The 17,500-nt window shown below is 42.7% G+C and overlaps 1 protein-coding gene across 1 annotated transcript in view; it reads right to left on the reverse strand.

Moving 5' to 3' along the window:
• Positions 1-17,500, reverse strand: part of zfpm2a (zinc finger protein, FOG family member 2a) — a 143,670-nt gene that overhangs the window by 36,373 nt on the left and 89,797 nt on the right. The window contains exon 5 of the mRNA XM_080768012.1: positions 15,563-15,674. Within this exon, the coding sequence (XP_080624138.1) occupies positions 15,563-15,674 (112 nt within the window). The remainder of the gene's footprint in view (positions 1-15,562; positions 15,675-17,500) is intronic.

Below are 17,500 nucleotides of genomic sequence, written 5' to 3' on the forward strand. Positions count from 1 at the left end.
TGGTATTTCAGCGCGCCACCATTCCGACTACTTGGCTTCCGCGTGCGGTTAGGGTTAGGGACATCGTTAGTAAGGCGGCGGGTCGGAATAGCGGGCTTCGGAATGCTGGCGTGTAACCCATTTGGTGGAGGTGATGAACCAAGAGCACTGGTTAAGTGGTTATATGACCACAGTCTCTGGCATACTGTTTCATCTGGAATGTTTATTTTTTAATAAAGTATATTTATTGGTTTTTAACAATTTAAGACAATAAACCATAGACTTTAAAAAATATGGACAAAGCGTTCTCCGGGTCTAACATGAACGTAAAATGAAGCCTGTCAGTCCTTGGATTGTAAGTCGCCATCTTTCTAGATCCGTTTTGGCCCAGCTGGCCATTGGCTGGCCCAGACAACGAGGCGGGACTTCCCCCCTTCTTCTCCGTTGGTTTTTATTTTGACTCGAGTGGGAGGGGAATCCCGATCATAGACTGTAACGGTAGCCACGCCCCTCAGAACATACGCGACTTTATGGTCCTTTTTTTAATTAATGGGACCATCATTTTCCAAAAAGAATATTATGAAATTAGAAATGAGACTTTAAACTAGTGCCTGGAAGAAGAAAGTATTCATGACCATGTTTATTAAGGTAATACAGTCTAGGTGAAGTTGGGCCCAAATACATGGACTTCTATGGGGCTATGGGTCTTTCTGGGTCCAATGACAGCGCCACAACAGATTATATGAACTTTCAGGAAATCCCGATTGCCTTAGTGGCTTCACAAAATATCTGTCTGACTGCCCCCCTGCAATAAACACACAAGAGTAGACCTATACCTATATGCATACTCCACCCCCCAGGCGGCAGGGCCACCGCCCACCCCCCATACCATTCCTATATGCCAGAATGCTGGCATATAGGAAATATAAGGTTGGCATCGAAAACCTCCAAGCACTGTGGCAGACAATGTAGGTCCAATATGATCTAAATAAGAATCCCAAATATTGTAGAAATTTAGAAAGAACATGCATGTAATGTATTCAAAAGGGATATAGTCCATTATAATGTTATGCCATGATTTCTTTGATGGAGCAACATCCTTGATCCAAAACAAAAGAATAGCAGCAAACGTTAATAAGTTGAATAACATTTTATGTTTGACATCTATAATGATCATCTGGGAGACTAAGCAAAAGACACAAGGGATTTAAATCAATAGGGACACCAAAAATAACAGAGAGTTCCGATACAATGTCATACCAATAGTTCTGAGGCTTCACACAGGGCCAAAGACAGTGAATGTAATTACCAATCTCTGTCTTGCATTTAAAGCAAAATGGGGACGCACTGACATCCATTTTATTCTTGAGAGCAGGAGTTATATGTATACGATGTAATATTCTGAACTGGATGGATTTAGTTCGGTTACAAACAGAGATGTTTTTGCATAGGCCCACATTTCCGCCCAGTTCACATCATCAATAGAAACGCCTAAGTCTTTTCCCCAGGACTGCTTAGTAATCTGAGAGGATAAAGATGAGTTAGAATTCAATTTGTTATAGTTATCGTTTGTTTTTTGGAAAATTGCAAAGAGAGGCCTCTTTCTTTCATCTGGAATGTTAATGTTTACTCCACACAAACATTGATAACAATTAACAATACAGATAACCATGTCAGCAGATTAATGACTTTTTGAATGTGGTGGATTTTGATTGGCTGCCAAATGACTTTTAAAACAACATATTTATAGTTATGAATTGAATTATCATTCGTGGTGTGGACAGACTTTTAATCTGACTTGATTTATTTTGCATTGCAAGTTCAAGACTTTTCTTGTCTCTTCTATTTGGTCTTTCTTCTTGTGAGTCACACTGAATAAATAATTGTGACATAAAATAATCTGAATTCTATTAAAGGGGGGGGGGGGGGGGGTAGCCAGCTTTCCAGTAATGCAACTCAAAAGTTGCTGAGGGTTTTGACAGTGGCGTTCAGGTCTATGCAAACCTCACATGGTTTGGATCCAGTTCAATCAACAAATGTCAATCACGTCTCCATGAGAAAGAGAGAGAGCGATATGATACGATATGAGGCTGAAACATATCTAGCCTAGACCAAAATACTGTACTCATCGGTTCCATTTCACAGTCCGCGAGAGAGAGGGTTCAAAATCATTTTTTTTCTTTCAATCCCACTATCCAAGGGGGCTCAAATTACGGTTATGATTTCCCGTTGAATAAGACTTGTGTTTCCAGAAACCCACCCCAAGCTACGCTATAGCTAGCATGCTGGCTGCTGGAGCGATGACAGATTGGTTTCCACTCAATGCATGGGAGAGCACAATAGAGTGGCTTTTGACAGAGTAATACCTTATATGTCGTGTCGCGTGGTGAAAATGGCAGATCTACAAGCTCAGCAGCCAGGTCACATTGTGAACTTTTACTGTAGGTCGGATATTTTCGGTGCACAAGACCACCGTGTAACTATGTATAAATCACCCAACAGTGCACTCTCTCTGTCTCTGTCTTTTTCACTCTCTCTCTCCCTGGGGCTCAAAGAAAGAATGAATGGCCCCGCCTGACCTGGACGACACTCATGTCTACTCCTCTACACTACTGTACCTACAGCACAGCTGTCTGCTTACTCGCCGCTCTGTCCACGCACACACGCACGCACGCACGCAAGCACACAAGCACACAAGCACACACACACACACACACACACACACACACACACACACACACACACACACACACACACACACACACACACACACACACACACACACACACACACACCGACCACGGGGGACTCATCTCTGTCACCCAGTGCTACAGAGCGCTACAGATCTGTGACCTCCTGCAGGCAGACAGAGGTCACTACAACTCCTTCATTAAAGGAACCTGGTTGGATGGAACCAGCCTTTAGCCATACCCAGTGTAGGGGTGCAACAGTTGGATGGATGGGGGAACCAGCCTTTAGCCATACCCAGTGTAGGGGTGCAACAGTTGGATGGATGGGGAAACCAGCCTTTAGCCATACCCAGTGTAGGGGTGCAACAGTTGGATGGATGGGGGAACCAGCCTTTAGCCATACCCAGTGTAGGGGTGCAACAGTTGGATGGATGGGGAAACCAGCCTTTAGCCATACCCAGTGTAGGGGTGCAACAGTTGGATGGATGGGGGAACCAGCCTTTAGCCATACACAGTGTAGGGGAACCAGCCGTTTAGCCATACTCAGTGTAGGGGTACAACAGTTTATACAACTAATGAATGTAACCCATTATAAACAAAAAATAATAATCACATTTCAAGGGAACATTTAGAAATGTTGCTTTCCCCCTTTTGTGCGACATGATGAAATAGGGCTTATGTGATTAATCAGACAAAGTTAATTTAAAAAGAGATCTATTAAATGTTTTTGCATCGATTTGTTGATATCTAAAAAAAACTAAACAAAATTTGTACCTCGAAACCAATTGATGCAAAATCCAGTGCCAAATATTGTTGCCATACTACGATGGCATGTATAAGGCAGCATTATTAACCAAAACAAGCCAACCTACAAACTGTTGTCCAAGTCTTAACCCATTCTGGACTTTTGGTGTTTTTTTTGTTTTTTTTTATGGGGTTTTTTGTGGCTTTCTCCTTTATGTTATATTTTTTATGGAGGGACAGACAGTAGGCTGACAGGAAATGGGGAGAGAGATGGGGGGGTGACATGCAGTAAAGGCCGTCGGGATCGGGAGTCGAGCCTGTGGCACACTGCCAGACTGGATTACCAGCCAAGGTGCCTGGACCGCTGAGCCATGGCCCAGGCCAACCCCCTTTTGGTGTTTTAACTAAGCATTATGTTATACTTTAGCTATTGAAAGATAGCAGATCTACAAGCTCATAGCGCTACGAGCTTGTGGGTCTGCTATTTTTTGAAAAATCGTAAAAATGTGGCACAATTCTTTGAATATATATTCTTTCAGAATATTTATATTTTATTTCGACGTCAGGCCTAAATGGGTTTAAACCACAACAGTTATACACACATTTAAAGAATACAACCGCATGCATCCCTATACTGTATGTACTGTATCCTTACCCATGGCACTGGGGTTTAAGAGGGGTGGAATAGAGTATGATCGCCTGGCTAGATAGCATGATAAAAACCCAGTAGATAAGATGGTACCAGGGTGGCTTGCAGTGTGCTCTCCTGTGCAGTGCAATGAGAACACACACACACACACACACACACACACACACACACACACACACACACACACACACACACACACACACACACACACACACACAGTGATATCATGCTGATATCACTCTCTAAAGACTACTAGGGAATGTGTTTTTTTTTTCTCCACACAGGTGGATGTACAATCAATATAATGGATTAGCTGCAAAGGTATGTATAAAGGTTATCGCCAAGTTCTCCTGCATGAACACAGAGGCGACCCCACGAAACAATTTTGTAATGTGTCTACCTATTTATTTTAGAGGACATCAGATTTATTCTTCTTCTGCCCCCCCCCCCCCCCTGGGGTTTAGGCCTACATTATAAAAGGGGGGAAAAAAGAATGATATTGAACCATGAACACCATGAACACCCACCTCTTCCTTAAGGAATTATATAACTATTCTCCGAGCCAGGTACAGGCGGCTCATAACGATCAATACTGTATGTTTTTCTATCCCCTTTCGGAGGCCATCAAAGCCTTTCCTACATCGTTCATCCTCGTTGTCCCGTCATGTTCACTTTTTATTCTGTGTGGTCTCAGCCCCTGTCCACGCGTGATTCACAGTTATTTCACCTACAGACGGAGTGTGAGGCGTCTACTTCCAGCTGCTGCAGTTCTGTGTCATCCCCTCAGAGAGACTTTAACCATGTGGTTCTCCATCACCCTGACTGTCCATCCAAACATCCCTCCACCCCGGTGATCCCTCTCTGTCTATCTCTCTCTCTCTCTCTCTCTCTCTCTTTCTATCTCCCTCTCTCTCTCCTGATAAAAAAGCAACCCCCCCACCCTAAAAGCTGTGTGGATGTGCAGAAAGCCCCCCTCTATCTAGCTCTCAGCTTTTGTCTCTGATTATCCCTGCACACTCCACCCCACAACACACACACACACACACACACACACACACACACACACACACACACACACACACACACACACACACACACACACGTTGTGTGTGTGTGTGTGTGTGTGTGTGTGTGTGGGGTGGTTGACTCTGACCAATGGCATCCAACAGTAGAGCTTTATCCTAAAGCACATTGACAATGCTTTTCACACCTACTTACCACAGCAGAGATGGGGGCGGTGGGCTGGATCATACCCAGGCCTAAAAGCAGGCTAAAGGCTTTTAGAAGGCACCCACAGAATGGACTCTTTAATTACTGACTTGAGATCCCCGCGGTAGATTAAAAGCGCCTCATGGAGGCTTATTTTCATGTCATGAGGAATTTTTCAATGAATATAAAAACGTTGAATCATTGATTATGCTGTTAAGGGGAAGGGAAGTTAAGAAAGGGAAATATTAAAGTGCATATAATCACATTAACTTTGCAGTGATTAATGGAATAAAGAATGGGATCTTTTCCTCCCATCTGTATTGAACACATTCAGCAGTGGAGCAGAGCCACGCTCCAAATATTAAGAAGCAGCTCCTCAAAATCCACTTATCGAGTTCAATGTTCAAAGACATCTGTGAAGGCAACGCAGATAGCTCATATAACATGCTTATAGTCAGTGCACATGGGGAAATATGCAAGAGTGTGAGCAGAATTGCACTGGTGAGTGGACGCACTCAATATAAATATGCATCTTTGTGTCTATGTCTACTATAAAAACGTCTGGGTTTCCGAGGCTAACTCTACTGTATCCATTTGTGCCAAACACCCACATGCACATAGGCCTACTGTACACACGCAAGCATGTGCGTGCACACACATAAACACAGCCACTGCTCCCAGACAACCAGCCTTCTCAGTCTGATCGATACTGAGGCATTTCTCATCATCGATTATACAATTATGGAGATGTTAAATCAGCACGCCCACACACACACACAGACACACACGCACAGACACGCACGCACGCACGCACGCACGCACGCACGCACGCACACACACACACACACACACACACACACACACACACACACACACACACACACACACACACACACACACACACACACACAGAATGAGCACATTTACCAATCCAACCAGCTTTAGACTAACCTTTATAGTAAAGTCCGAGTTATGAACAGGAGATGTGTTCTCCTCCCTCCCTCCCTCTGTCTCCCTCTCTCTCTCTCTCTCTCTCTCTCTCTCTCTCTTATACATATAAAAAATCTAAACAACCAAACATGACATGGTGCTTTAAAGTGAGCTGGGTGTACTAGTCAAGGTACTTCAGTCAGATGATTAGAATGCCGCAAGGGTGCAATACATCACTCTTATTAGCCACATTGGAGCACAATGGTATCATAATTAATGGTCGCAGCAGGATTGAACGCTGCCCTGACATGGAAAAGTGGGCCTACTTAAGCTCTCTACAAGGCATTTAAATATGCAGAGTGAATGGCACAACCCAAAGCCTCCTGCTCTAAGGACAACCCACGCTCATTAGCCCCCACACCCTCCGTGGCATTGATACAAGGACAACCGTCTGTGCTCCTACACAGTCAAATCCTCAGTGTTCCTTTAACTCCGGGGGTGTGCAACCGCAAATGGAACCAAATCATTTTGGCTCCATTTTCACACCCGCAGATTCAACTGGGCACTGAGTGCTCGCCCGCACGTATACACACATGCACACACACACACACACACACACACACACACACACACACACACACACACACACACACACACACACACACACACACACACGCATGCTCGTGCGAGTGCGCACACGCACACACACACACACACACACACACACACAAACACACACACACACAAGTTACTAACATGCATGAGCACTTCTACATTCTTGTGCAGCAACACATGCAAGCACATTCACAAAAATGCAGGTACAAGCACACATTAACACAACAGATGAAACAAATGTACACGCTCATGCACACACACACACACACACACACACACACACACACACACACACACACACTCACAAACAAAGTATTGATATATGAAAAGCGCCAGCGTAAAAGACGGACGGTACCGCTGTTTCTCATCAGTGCCCATCACTTCTTTAACATGCTCTGCCTGTATTGTTGCTTTTGTCTCAAGGCTTACGCTGTAGTAAATGCAGATGGGCATATATGTGTCAGCGGCCATTATGCAAATGTTTGGTAATGTCGTGGTGTTTACGCACTCCTGTGTTTTATAGCGTCTAGCACAGGGAAGCAGGCTGCTCCACCACACAGCCAGAACAATGCATAGAAACCTCCGTCTGGAGGCTCACGTCTTTTACATGTCTTTGAATGGAGCAATAACAAAGTGTGTGTGACGTGTGTGTGTGTGTGTGTGTGTGTGTGTGTGTGTGTGTGTGTGTGTGTGCGCGCGTGTGTGTGAGAGTGAGAGTGAGAAAGAATGATGATGAAAAACTGTGCGTGTGTGTGTGTGTGTGTGTGTGTGTGTGTGTGTGTGTGTGTGTGTGTGTGTGTGTGTGTGTGTGTGTGTGTGTGCGTGCGTGCGTGCGTGCGTGCATGCATACGTGTGTGTGAGTATGTGTGTGTGTGTGTGCGTGTGTGTGAGAGTGAGAAAGAATGATGACGAAAAACTGTGTGTGTGTGTGTGTGTAAGCATGTGCGCAATGTGCATGCATGTGTGTAAATGCCCGTGTACATAAATACATGTGTGGGATGGTTAAGTCCTCTCTCATCCCCATGTGATTTGGATTGTGCCATCCTTAACCCAATACACGCACGCACACACGCACATACATACATAGATATGTGCACATGCAATTACACAGAGAAAACCAGTAAACCAACATGGAATCTCCGTCTCCACAATGAACACGCCACACACTACAGCTGCCAAATGCCTACCAACTACTCCTCTGTACCCGGCTGACTCCAGCCTGACCGTACTGAGTTATCGCGTGGCTCAGTGCAATCAATTATTGTTGCAGCGGAATCATTAATAATTTCCTAATGAAAACGATTCTGTTGATCTCTGTTGTATTTTAATTAAACATAATTAGTCCGCCAGCTCGGAGCTGTGGTGGGGGGGGACTCCTTTAGGGTACAATTTTGTTTTAATACACTGATAATGAATTTTTTTTACATTGTGTCAGTTGTTTAGTTATTATTCAGTCAGACTATTTCCCTATGTTCACAGATAACAGATAATAAGCCTGGCACCTCCTATCCACTGCGGTCGGGGAAGGGGGGATTTCATGAGAGGAGGGTTGAAATGAACAATTAAAATCTGAACTGTCACAGTCTCCTCGCCTGAACGCCACTTGACACTTGGTGCTGCTAAGGAACATAGAAAAATGCATCATTTCTTGGGGAAAATAAAACAAGCACCACAAAAATGCGCCTACTGTGTAAATGAAAGTGTAAAGCCTATACTTCACACCAAAGATTTGCAACGCGACAAAACAAAAATAAGCCTGATTTAAACCGTGTCATTATGATGGTGCTGTTTGCCGAAAATTACAAGCACACAAGGCTGCAATGTCTTGCGAGCTTTTAAATCAGCTATTCAGTAGAAATTAATACTGTGGAACATTCATTTTAAGAAGTGTTTTTGCCGACTCCGCTGGTGATGTCCTGCAGATTACAGTTTTTGTCAATACAAAATCTATACCGTTCAAAAAGGAATGTTGTCAGATGCTGTATTTATTAACTATGAAATATATAAATTAATACAGTTCTGGTGTAATTCAGGTGCCTACTGTAAGTCATTTTGGTATGAGGTCAGACACTCGTGAATAAGAATAGTGTTTTTTAGAGCAGTTGTCCAGAAATATAACCAGTGAAAGATGATATATATAAAAAACGTTGTTTAATTGGTTACACAGTATGTCTTGATACAGTTGAACATTGCGAAGAAAAATCTCAGCCGTCTCAAATACCTCTAAGTGTGCATATATGATCTATGTAAAGTATAGTTTCCTGGGCTTTAGATTTCTCTACATTCTATCTCCTCAGGTCAGAGAAGTTCCTTATATATGTTCTCCAGCATTGGGGCAGCGAACAAAAGGAAAAAGATGTGTTAAAAAGGATCTGATGGGGAAGACTTAGTGAATATGACACAATACAGAGACAGAGTGAGTTAGCCTAATTCCGTGCCGTCCGGGCTTATGTGAAACAGCCTAGTTACATTGGTCAATTTCCTCACAAACAATGGGCCAAGTTGCTCTGGGGACTTATTGGACATGCTGTATCTGAATGTGGTCAGACTTAAGAGGCTTACTGGTGAAAAGTTTAGGTGACCTCTGAATAAAGCGACATAATATGGTCACAGTGAGTGTGCATAGCTCTAAAGACCTCAGATATCAGGTAACAATGGCAGAGGCATAATAACGGCACACAGTGAAGACTGATTTATGCCCACCGTTTTCCCACACCGAGCTCGTACATAGGCTACTTTCACAACTGCGGTATGACTGCTTATAAATCAGTCATAATAATTGCCACTTCTTGAACTGTACGCTCACATCTTGTCTGACTTGATTCAATGTCCTCATCTCAGCAAAATATATCGATTACCATTCCTTGAGAGCACTAAATGGTGTCGAATACACTCTACTGTATATCTCCAGTAAATCTTCCCTCGTGTTTATCAAATACAGAGCACAGAGGGAGTCACCGTCTCTCTCTTCCATCTCTGTCACCCCCCAAACCCCCCCCCCCCCCCTCGCCATCCCACTCTCCTCTGTCTCCAGCGTTACTGTAACATATAATTACTCTACTTTCCCCCCCCCCCCCCCCCCCCCCCCCCCCCCCGAAACTTCAGTGGTTCAAAGAAACTGTCGGAGGGTGGAGGATTGCATTGTGGGAGTTCCAGGTGGATTTCTCGATAATGAGTTAGCGTGCACTAGTGCAGGCGAGAGTTTTAGTAATGGCTGCTCTTCCTGGGAGTTTAATGTAAAACAAACAGACACACGCTGACAGCCTGGGAAAAACAGATATTGTAGTCTTCTCAACCACGGTTCTCTCCATCTCTCTCTTTTTTTGTAAGAAAATATATTTAAAGTTGTATTTACTGTATGTCGGTGAAATTATTCTATCATGCCTTGTAATTTCAGACATCTCTGCATCTTAAACATCACACTGATTCTTTCATTCTCATTATTTAAATTGTGTGGACAGAAATGTATCCCTCCCTTTGTCCACTGATTAAGACAGTAGTGCATAGTAGACAGAACCACATGAATCCTAGCATCCATATTTGTGGGCCTGTCATAATAATAAGCGAACATATATGCGTTCCATTCACATTCCATGAACAGCAGATTTACCAGCTAGCTCACACCATGAAGAATATAGGGTTCAACTGGTTAAGTGACTCCCTCCAAGATCAATATCAGATCCCAAAACAGGTTAGAAAAACTAAAACTAAGGGTCCCTTTAGATGAGAACAGCGTTTTGGGGAGGTGAAAACGCAACAAAGTGAAACCAGAGTGGAAATCTTTGAGAACGCAGTTTCTTCCAGTCTCCATGTAAACAGACAAAACAGCGAATCCGCAAAACTTATAACCACATGGCTCACGTTGGCTCACAACGCATATGTTTATTAGTTCCTACAATGAACAAGCCTCCCTCCTAACAAGCGCCACTCATCAGCAATCTCGTGTAAAGGGTCAATAAAAAATGAGAACGCAACAGGACTTTGCCGTTTTATCTGGAGATGGTCGCTGTCTAAAAGAGGCCTAAAACTGGCGTTTTTTCACAATACTGTCAGCTTGGTCTTGGTCCTGAACACTCCTGATGAGCAGGAGGCCCCGATGCCAGGAGGACTCTACCAAACTACTACACCACATGTATTATACATTACTCTAACTCAACCCCACTACTTGAGCCAAAGTAGAGATACTCATTGTCAAATGTACTGTTTACTTGCTTTAAGAAAAAGTACATGCTTTTAAAATACTTAAGTATTCAAAAGTATCTATTACAAAGTACATTTTTATGTAAATGCTAATATTGAAAATTAGACCTTTTACAAATAATTTCAAACATTTCGTTGAAAATGGCAGATCTACAAGCTCACAACGCGTCATATTTTCACAATATTTAAAATAGAGCTTAAGTGGTTAATTCATAATGTACATTTCCCTTCCTAGAAATGCAGTGGATTCAAAAGTACAATATTTGACTTTTTCTTTTTTGTGTATTGAAAGTAAGTAAATACAAATACTAAAGTAAAGTACAAAAATTGTCAACTTAATGTACTTAGTTACTGTCCTCCACTGGTTAGGACACAACTCTCAAAAGAATAATTTTGCATCTCCCTGTCCTTTTTACTGTCTCCACTAATTCCCTTGTCTACCTACAGTAGGCTATATTACGAGTGCCGAGGATTGAAGATATGTAGTTGTACAATACCAAAATGAAATGGCAGAATGGCCAGCAGTAAACTATAGCATGAGCCGCTCAAACCTATTACCATCGCTTGCTCGGAGACACTCCCCATACATTCATACTGGCAAGCATCCAAACTGTACTGCTGCAATCTTGTCAGGGAGTCCTGAAGAAAAGCAAGCCCATTAAAACGCAGGCCAAGTCCCGACATATTCTCCAAACATACTGTATATTGAGATATTCACTGTTTTCCATAAGTAAAGCGTCTGAGGGAGTAAAACAACAGCCTACAGAGGGGGGGAACAACACAGGGGTGAAGATAGGAACATTCAAGGCTTTAGCTTCGCTGTGTGGGCTCCTTTGCAGTTGAGTTTCCGTTGCATTCTGAAGAGCCTATTCCACAGGCAATCTCTACATGAGTCATAGCAAAGATTCACTTTAATGGAGCGCAACAGTGACCGCCCACCTTTTGAAAAGGGAATTTTACACAAATGTACTCTTCCAGAAACTAACCAACTATCATTATTATAATCAAGTAGCATACAGTAAGTGCAGGTCATAATGCATACTGTAAGCTCAGTCAGCGGAAACAGCATACCAGGTAACACTTTACTTAAAGGTCGGTCTATATAATGCATTATATTGCACTTATAAGGCTTAATATCAGTCTGTATAAATGTTTATATAATTATGCATAACAAGTACAACTTTATAACTGACTAAGTTATAGGTTGTAAAAATGTGTTGTTCCTGCAATGGATTTTCTTCTAAGCCAATCACATCGATGGACAAATGGAGGTGTTGGTGGGTCATTTACTGACTGGCAGCTTAACACGTTCAGCTCCGATTCAGCCAAACCCTCAGGACTGGCAGGGCTGGTTGAGGCAAAAGCTGACAAGTGGCTAACTCTGGTACTGCAAGCGTTATTATTGGAACGTGTACGAGCATGGTGACGTATTGTAGAACATACAGTATAAAGGCCACTAATGTGCATGCTCTATTAGTCATTAAAGCCCAGAAGGAGAGAGATGCTTTCATTGAGAATGTTCTGGGTGAGCAAATTTCACTTAAATGAGTGGCTGGGGATTGTCTCTATGCCTCCTCCAGTTCTTATATATTATTATTATATGGATTGTCTCTATGCCTCCTCCAGTTCTTATATATTATTATTATATGGATTGTCTATGCCTCCTCCAGTTCTTATATATTATTATTATATGGATTGTCTATGCCTCCTCCAGTTCTTATATATTATTATTATATGGATTGTCTCTATGCCTCCTCCAGTTCTTATATATTATTATTATATGGATTGTCTCTATGCCTCCTCCAGTTCTTATATATTATTATTATATGGATTGTCTATGCCTCCTCCAGTTCTTATATATTATTATTATATGGATTGTCTCTATGCCTCCTCCAGTTCTTATATATTATTATTATATGGATTGTCTATGCCTCCTCCAGTTCTTATATATTATTATTATATGGATTGTCTATGCCTCCTCCAGTTCTTATATATTATTATTATATGGATTGTCTATGCCTCCTCCAGTTCTTAACTAAAATGTTATAATGGAAGTCAACAGGCTCGGATCAATAGGAAACCTTGACCTAATTTGGATTCATATGTCATAGATCTACATGTCATAGATGAAGTCCAAATCACAGAGTTGCCACACCATTCCCATGTGAATCGCAAGATCCACATGATGAAATGATTTCTTAAAACTATGTTGAGCTGATATGCACATGAGGCTTCTGACTAGTATTGTTTCACAATTTCATAGCTTGTGGTACTGTAAAACTACCTTATAAGCCCAAACCACACCAAAGGATCAGGTGGGGACAAAACGGATTTTAAGATCATCTATTCTACACCAATGCAACTCCTTGGTGTGGTTTACCGTAAAAAAAAATTGTCTCGACCCGACCCTTTGGTGTGGTTTGGGCTTTATGGTTATTGGTTAACAACATTACAGCTAATAATCCAAGTCCTCTATGCAGAATATGGTATTTTGACTTCCCTAAACTAAACTCACTGTTGAGCAGTATAAGTGAACCTGGAATGAACCTGCCAGAGTGGGCAGCATGTTTATTCCTGTGTCATTAATTGTACAAGAAAATGAAGGATCTGAAGAAATGATGTGGTTTCACAAATTGCGAACAGTACAATACTATCCAATGAAAAGAGAGATTTAATACATTTGGTATTGGTTCTTGAAACCTTGGCACACAGACAAATCCAGAATGCTCATTTTACTCTGAGTTACAGTAACACCCTGGGTTTTGTGTACCCATAACTGCAAAGCCTCAGATGCTACAAGGTGACAACAATAGACCTCTAACTTATCCTCAAAGATCTAAATTAATTAATTTGTCTTCCTCTGTTATCGTTCACCATCAGTTGGCAAAGCGTGTCAAGATGGTTGTGGGGATTTGCGGTAATGAACAGTACAACAACTCTCACAAGGGGGATATCTAAAGATGTGTGATTCTGTTTAATAAGGTCAAACAACAACACCAAACAAGGAGATATGTGACTGGCAGTGATATACTGTGCTGTTGAGGTGACGATAGCATGTGCAGGCGACACCAATCGTAGAAGGGAAGGGACTGTAATGTGGCAAGTGGGAAAATAAATGATGTACTGTAGAAAATCCTGTTATTACCCCCTTTTTTGTTTCACACAGTCGGGCCCCTCGAAGAAAGATTATAAGATTTCAAAGAAGTGCATAATCTCCTTTAACAGCTTATCAAAACTTTAATGATTTGGTGATAAAGAGCACAAAGTTAAGTAGCCGGTTAAGAGGATAACTCCCCAGTGCAGTATAGTGATTAGTAGATGAGAATTGGAAGACCGAAAATCCCCGTTTGCAAATCCCACTTCTGCCATTTATTCACTTTGAGGGAGGAGACCAGACTCCAACTCAGCTTCGTGGTATTGTCATGGGGTCATCGTTTTGAAAAGTGATAAATAGAGGCGCCGCTCGCGTCACCCTTCGGAATCCTGCACAATCTTTGTTTACTTTATTTATTTGTGCCGTGTGTCTCTCTGGTTAACACTCGTCAAGACCCAATTATAGCTTAAGGAGCCTTGTGCTTTCATGAAAAGTGAAGACACAGGCTGTGGTGTCAATGTGGTATAAAGCATATTGCATCGTCTCATGCAATCTTACACCAAGCAAGCTCTCCAGATACCCATGTTGGGGCATTTTAATGAGGTTTTTCTTGCGGTCTCTGGACACAAATCAACAGATTGTGTTCAGTTTATCTTCGTGGGCAGCAAGTCATTTAGGTTTTGACAAGTGTGGTTTCGGGGTCACAGTTCTCTCAAAGATGAATAAACAATGTCCATTTTTGATTTATTTCTTTTGACAAATCTGTGTTGCATTTATTTACGCAGTGGATTTCTGGGAAGATTTGTATCAATATGTATAATGTATAAGAAATCTGGAGCAGAATCTTTACTGAATTAGTTAGAGGACAAATGAAATTAAATAGCTGCCTTGTCCCCACCCTTGCATTTGTTGCTATCTATTTTGAGATAGAGTCTCACTTAGGATAAAACACACAAAAAACAGGACATTATTTACCTTGTGAAACCTAAAAACCATTAACTTTGCGTGTCAAGCGGTGTTTCTCTGTTTGTAATCAGAGTTTTAGTGATATAAATTACTCCACGGATGAGAAAAACAGATATGCTGTGTGTTGTGTTTCTCTCTGGGTGTGTGTGTGTGTGTGTGTGTGTGTGTGTACTGTATGTGTGCGTGTGTGTGTGTCTGTCTGCGTGCGTGCGTGCGTGCATGTGCGCATGTGCACACTTCCCCGTGTCTGTGTCCTTGTGTATGTTTACATATGACTGTGTTGTGTGTGAGAGCAACAGAGCGAAAGAGAGAGACAGAGAGAAAGAAGAAGAAAAAAAAAAACAGCGACTGAGAAAGAGGGAGGGAGACAGGCAGAAGTGAAGTGTGTGGAGGATAGTCAGTGTCTTTGCTGTGCCGTGGCGTGGTTGGTGCGGTGCGGTGCGGCGCGGCGCGGCGAGATAACAGACGCGGGCGCTGCATGCTTACCTTTGCTGTACACCACACAGTTGTTTTTGTTGTCCTCCGCTCCTTGCCAAGTCACATCCAGAAGCCACCTGGGCCCGGCGCTCAGCACCACCGGGACGGAGCCCTTCGTCTTCTGGACGGGGACAGATAACAAACACTAATCATTTGCTTATTTCGGTGATTAGAGGAACAGTAATAACCACCATGTTACGCTCTCCTCTCCGCTCTGAATGGGCCGTAATCACAATTTCACAAGCCGTACAGTATATGCTCACACACACACCCCCTTTTTTTTTAAAGAAAACTGAGAAGGTTTGATTCATTAGGACTGTGAGCGTGTGTGTGTGTGTGTGTGTGTGTGTGTGTGCGTGCGTGTGCGCACGTGTGAGCGTGAATGCATGTGTGTGTTTGTGTACGTGTGTGTGTGTGTGTGTGTGTGTGTGTGTGTGTGTGCGCGTGCATGCGTGCATGTATGTAGTAAAATCCTGAGTATAATATTTACACTCAGACTAGGCCCCCTCCTTTTTCCCTCTACTACACCAAATATCTTTGTCAAAAACAGCCAATCTATTCTGAATAGGGACGCTAGGGTTCAAGTGGTTAAATTAACTCTCAAAAAGGATTTAGCTCTGTGTGCACAATGGTGTGTGGAAAGGAACACGCGACTACACCCTGTCAGAATAATGGAGTCATCGTCCGCGATTCAACCCGCTGATTGGGCTTCAGATCTCATAGATTGAGGACATCTCGAGTGTCTGGGAATTACAAAAAGAAGGGCCATGACTTCCAGAGTGAAGGAGGGAGAGCGCATTCAGCCCTTAACTTTGGGCACATTGTACCTCGCTATCGCCGGGATCTCACTATTTCCTGAAACAAGCGGGGGAAGAATTGAAAGAATCAGTATCCATTTCAGAGGGCAACTGAGGTTAGAGTTTTACAATATGCCGGAGAATTATTCTGAATGTGTAAGGTCGTTTTTCTTCCCGGTCAAAGGTCAAACATGGAGTTTTAAGTTATTTCTATGAAAGAGAATGCAGGGAGATAGATCACAGCCCCGGTGGAATTGATTCACCTGGCAGTCACCCAGAAGGGTCACCAGATTGCGGGCTTGTTCTATTTATTTTTCATGTGATTTCCTATGCCGTTTTATTTGATTTCAAAATGGTATTTTTCTTACAAAGGGAAATGAAAGCCAACATTCTGTACTGTCGCTGCACTTACAGTACAGAGCAAGCAGCATTCAAGGCAGCTGGGTATATTACTTGAAGGCAAAATGTCAGTGTTTCAAGGCCATTACTTTTGAACCCCCGGGCCTTGGATGTTACAGAAATAGTTTACATAAGAGGAAATGGGTTGGGGTGCAATCTCAACACTTCACAATTTCGTCTTCCACCAACGACAGCCTGCGACAGGACACTGTCCATCTGCCTCTAATGCAACAGAAACATACCAGTCCTCAGGACACTGTCCATTGTCCATCTGCCTCTAATGCAACAGAAACATACCAGTCCTCAGGACACTGTCCATCTGCCTCTAATGCAACAGAAACATACCAGTCCACAGGACACTGTCCATCTGCCTCTAATGCAACAGAAACATACCAGTCCACAGGACACTGTCCATCTGCCTCTAATGCAACAGAAACATACCAGTCCTCAGGACACTGTCCATCTGCCTCTAATGCAACAGAAACATACCAGTCCTCAGGACACTGTCCATCTGCCTCTAATGCAACAGAAACATACCAGTCCTCAGGACACTGTCCATCTGCCTCTAATGCAACAGAAACATACCAGTCCTCAGGACACTGTCCATCTGCCTCTAATGCAACAGAAACATACCAGTCCTCAGGACACTGTCCATCTGCCTCTAATGCAACAGAAACATACCAGTCCACAGGACACTGTCCATCTGCCTCTAATGCAACAGAAACATACCAGTCCTCAGGACACTGTCCAT

Source organism: Protomyctophum bolini (genome assembly GCF_963924005.1).
Source record: "Protomyctophum bolini genome assembly, chromosome: 7".
In the NCBI taxonomy this organism is placed as follows: domain Eukaryota; kingdom Metazoa; phylum Chordata; class Actinopteri; order Myctophiformes; family Myctophidae; genus Protomyctophum; species Protomyctophum bolini.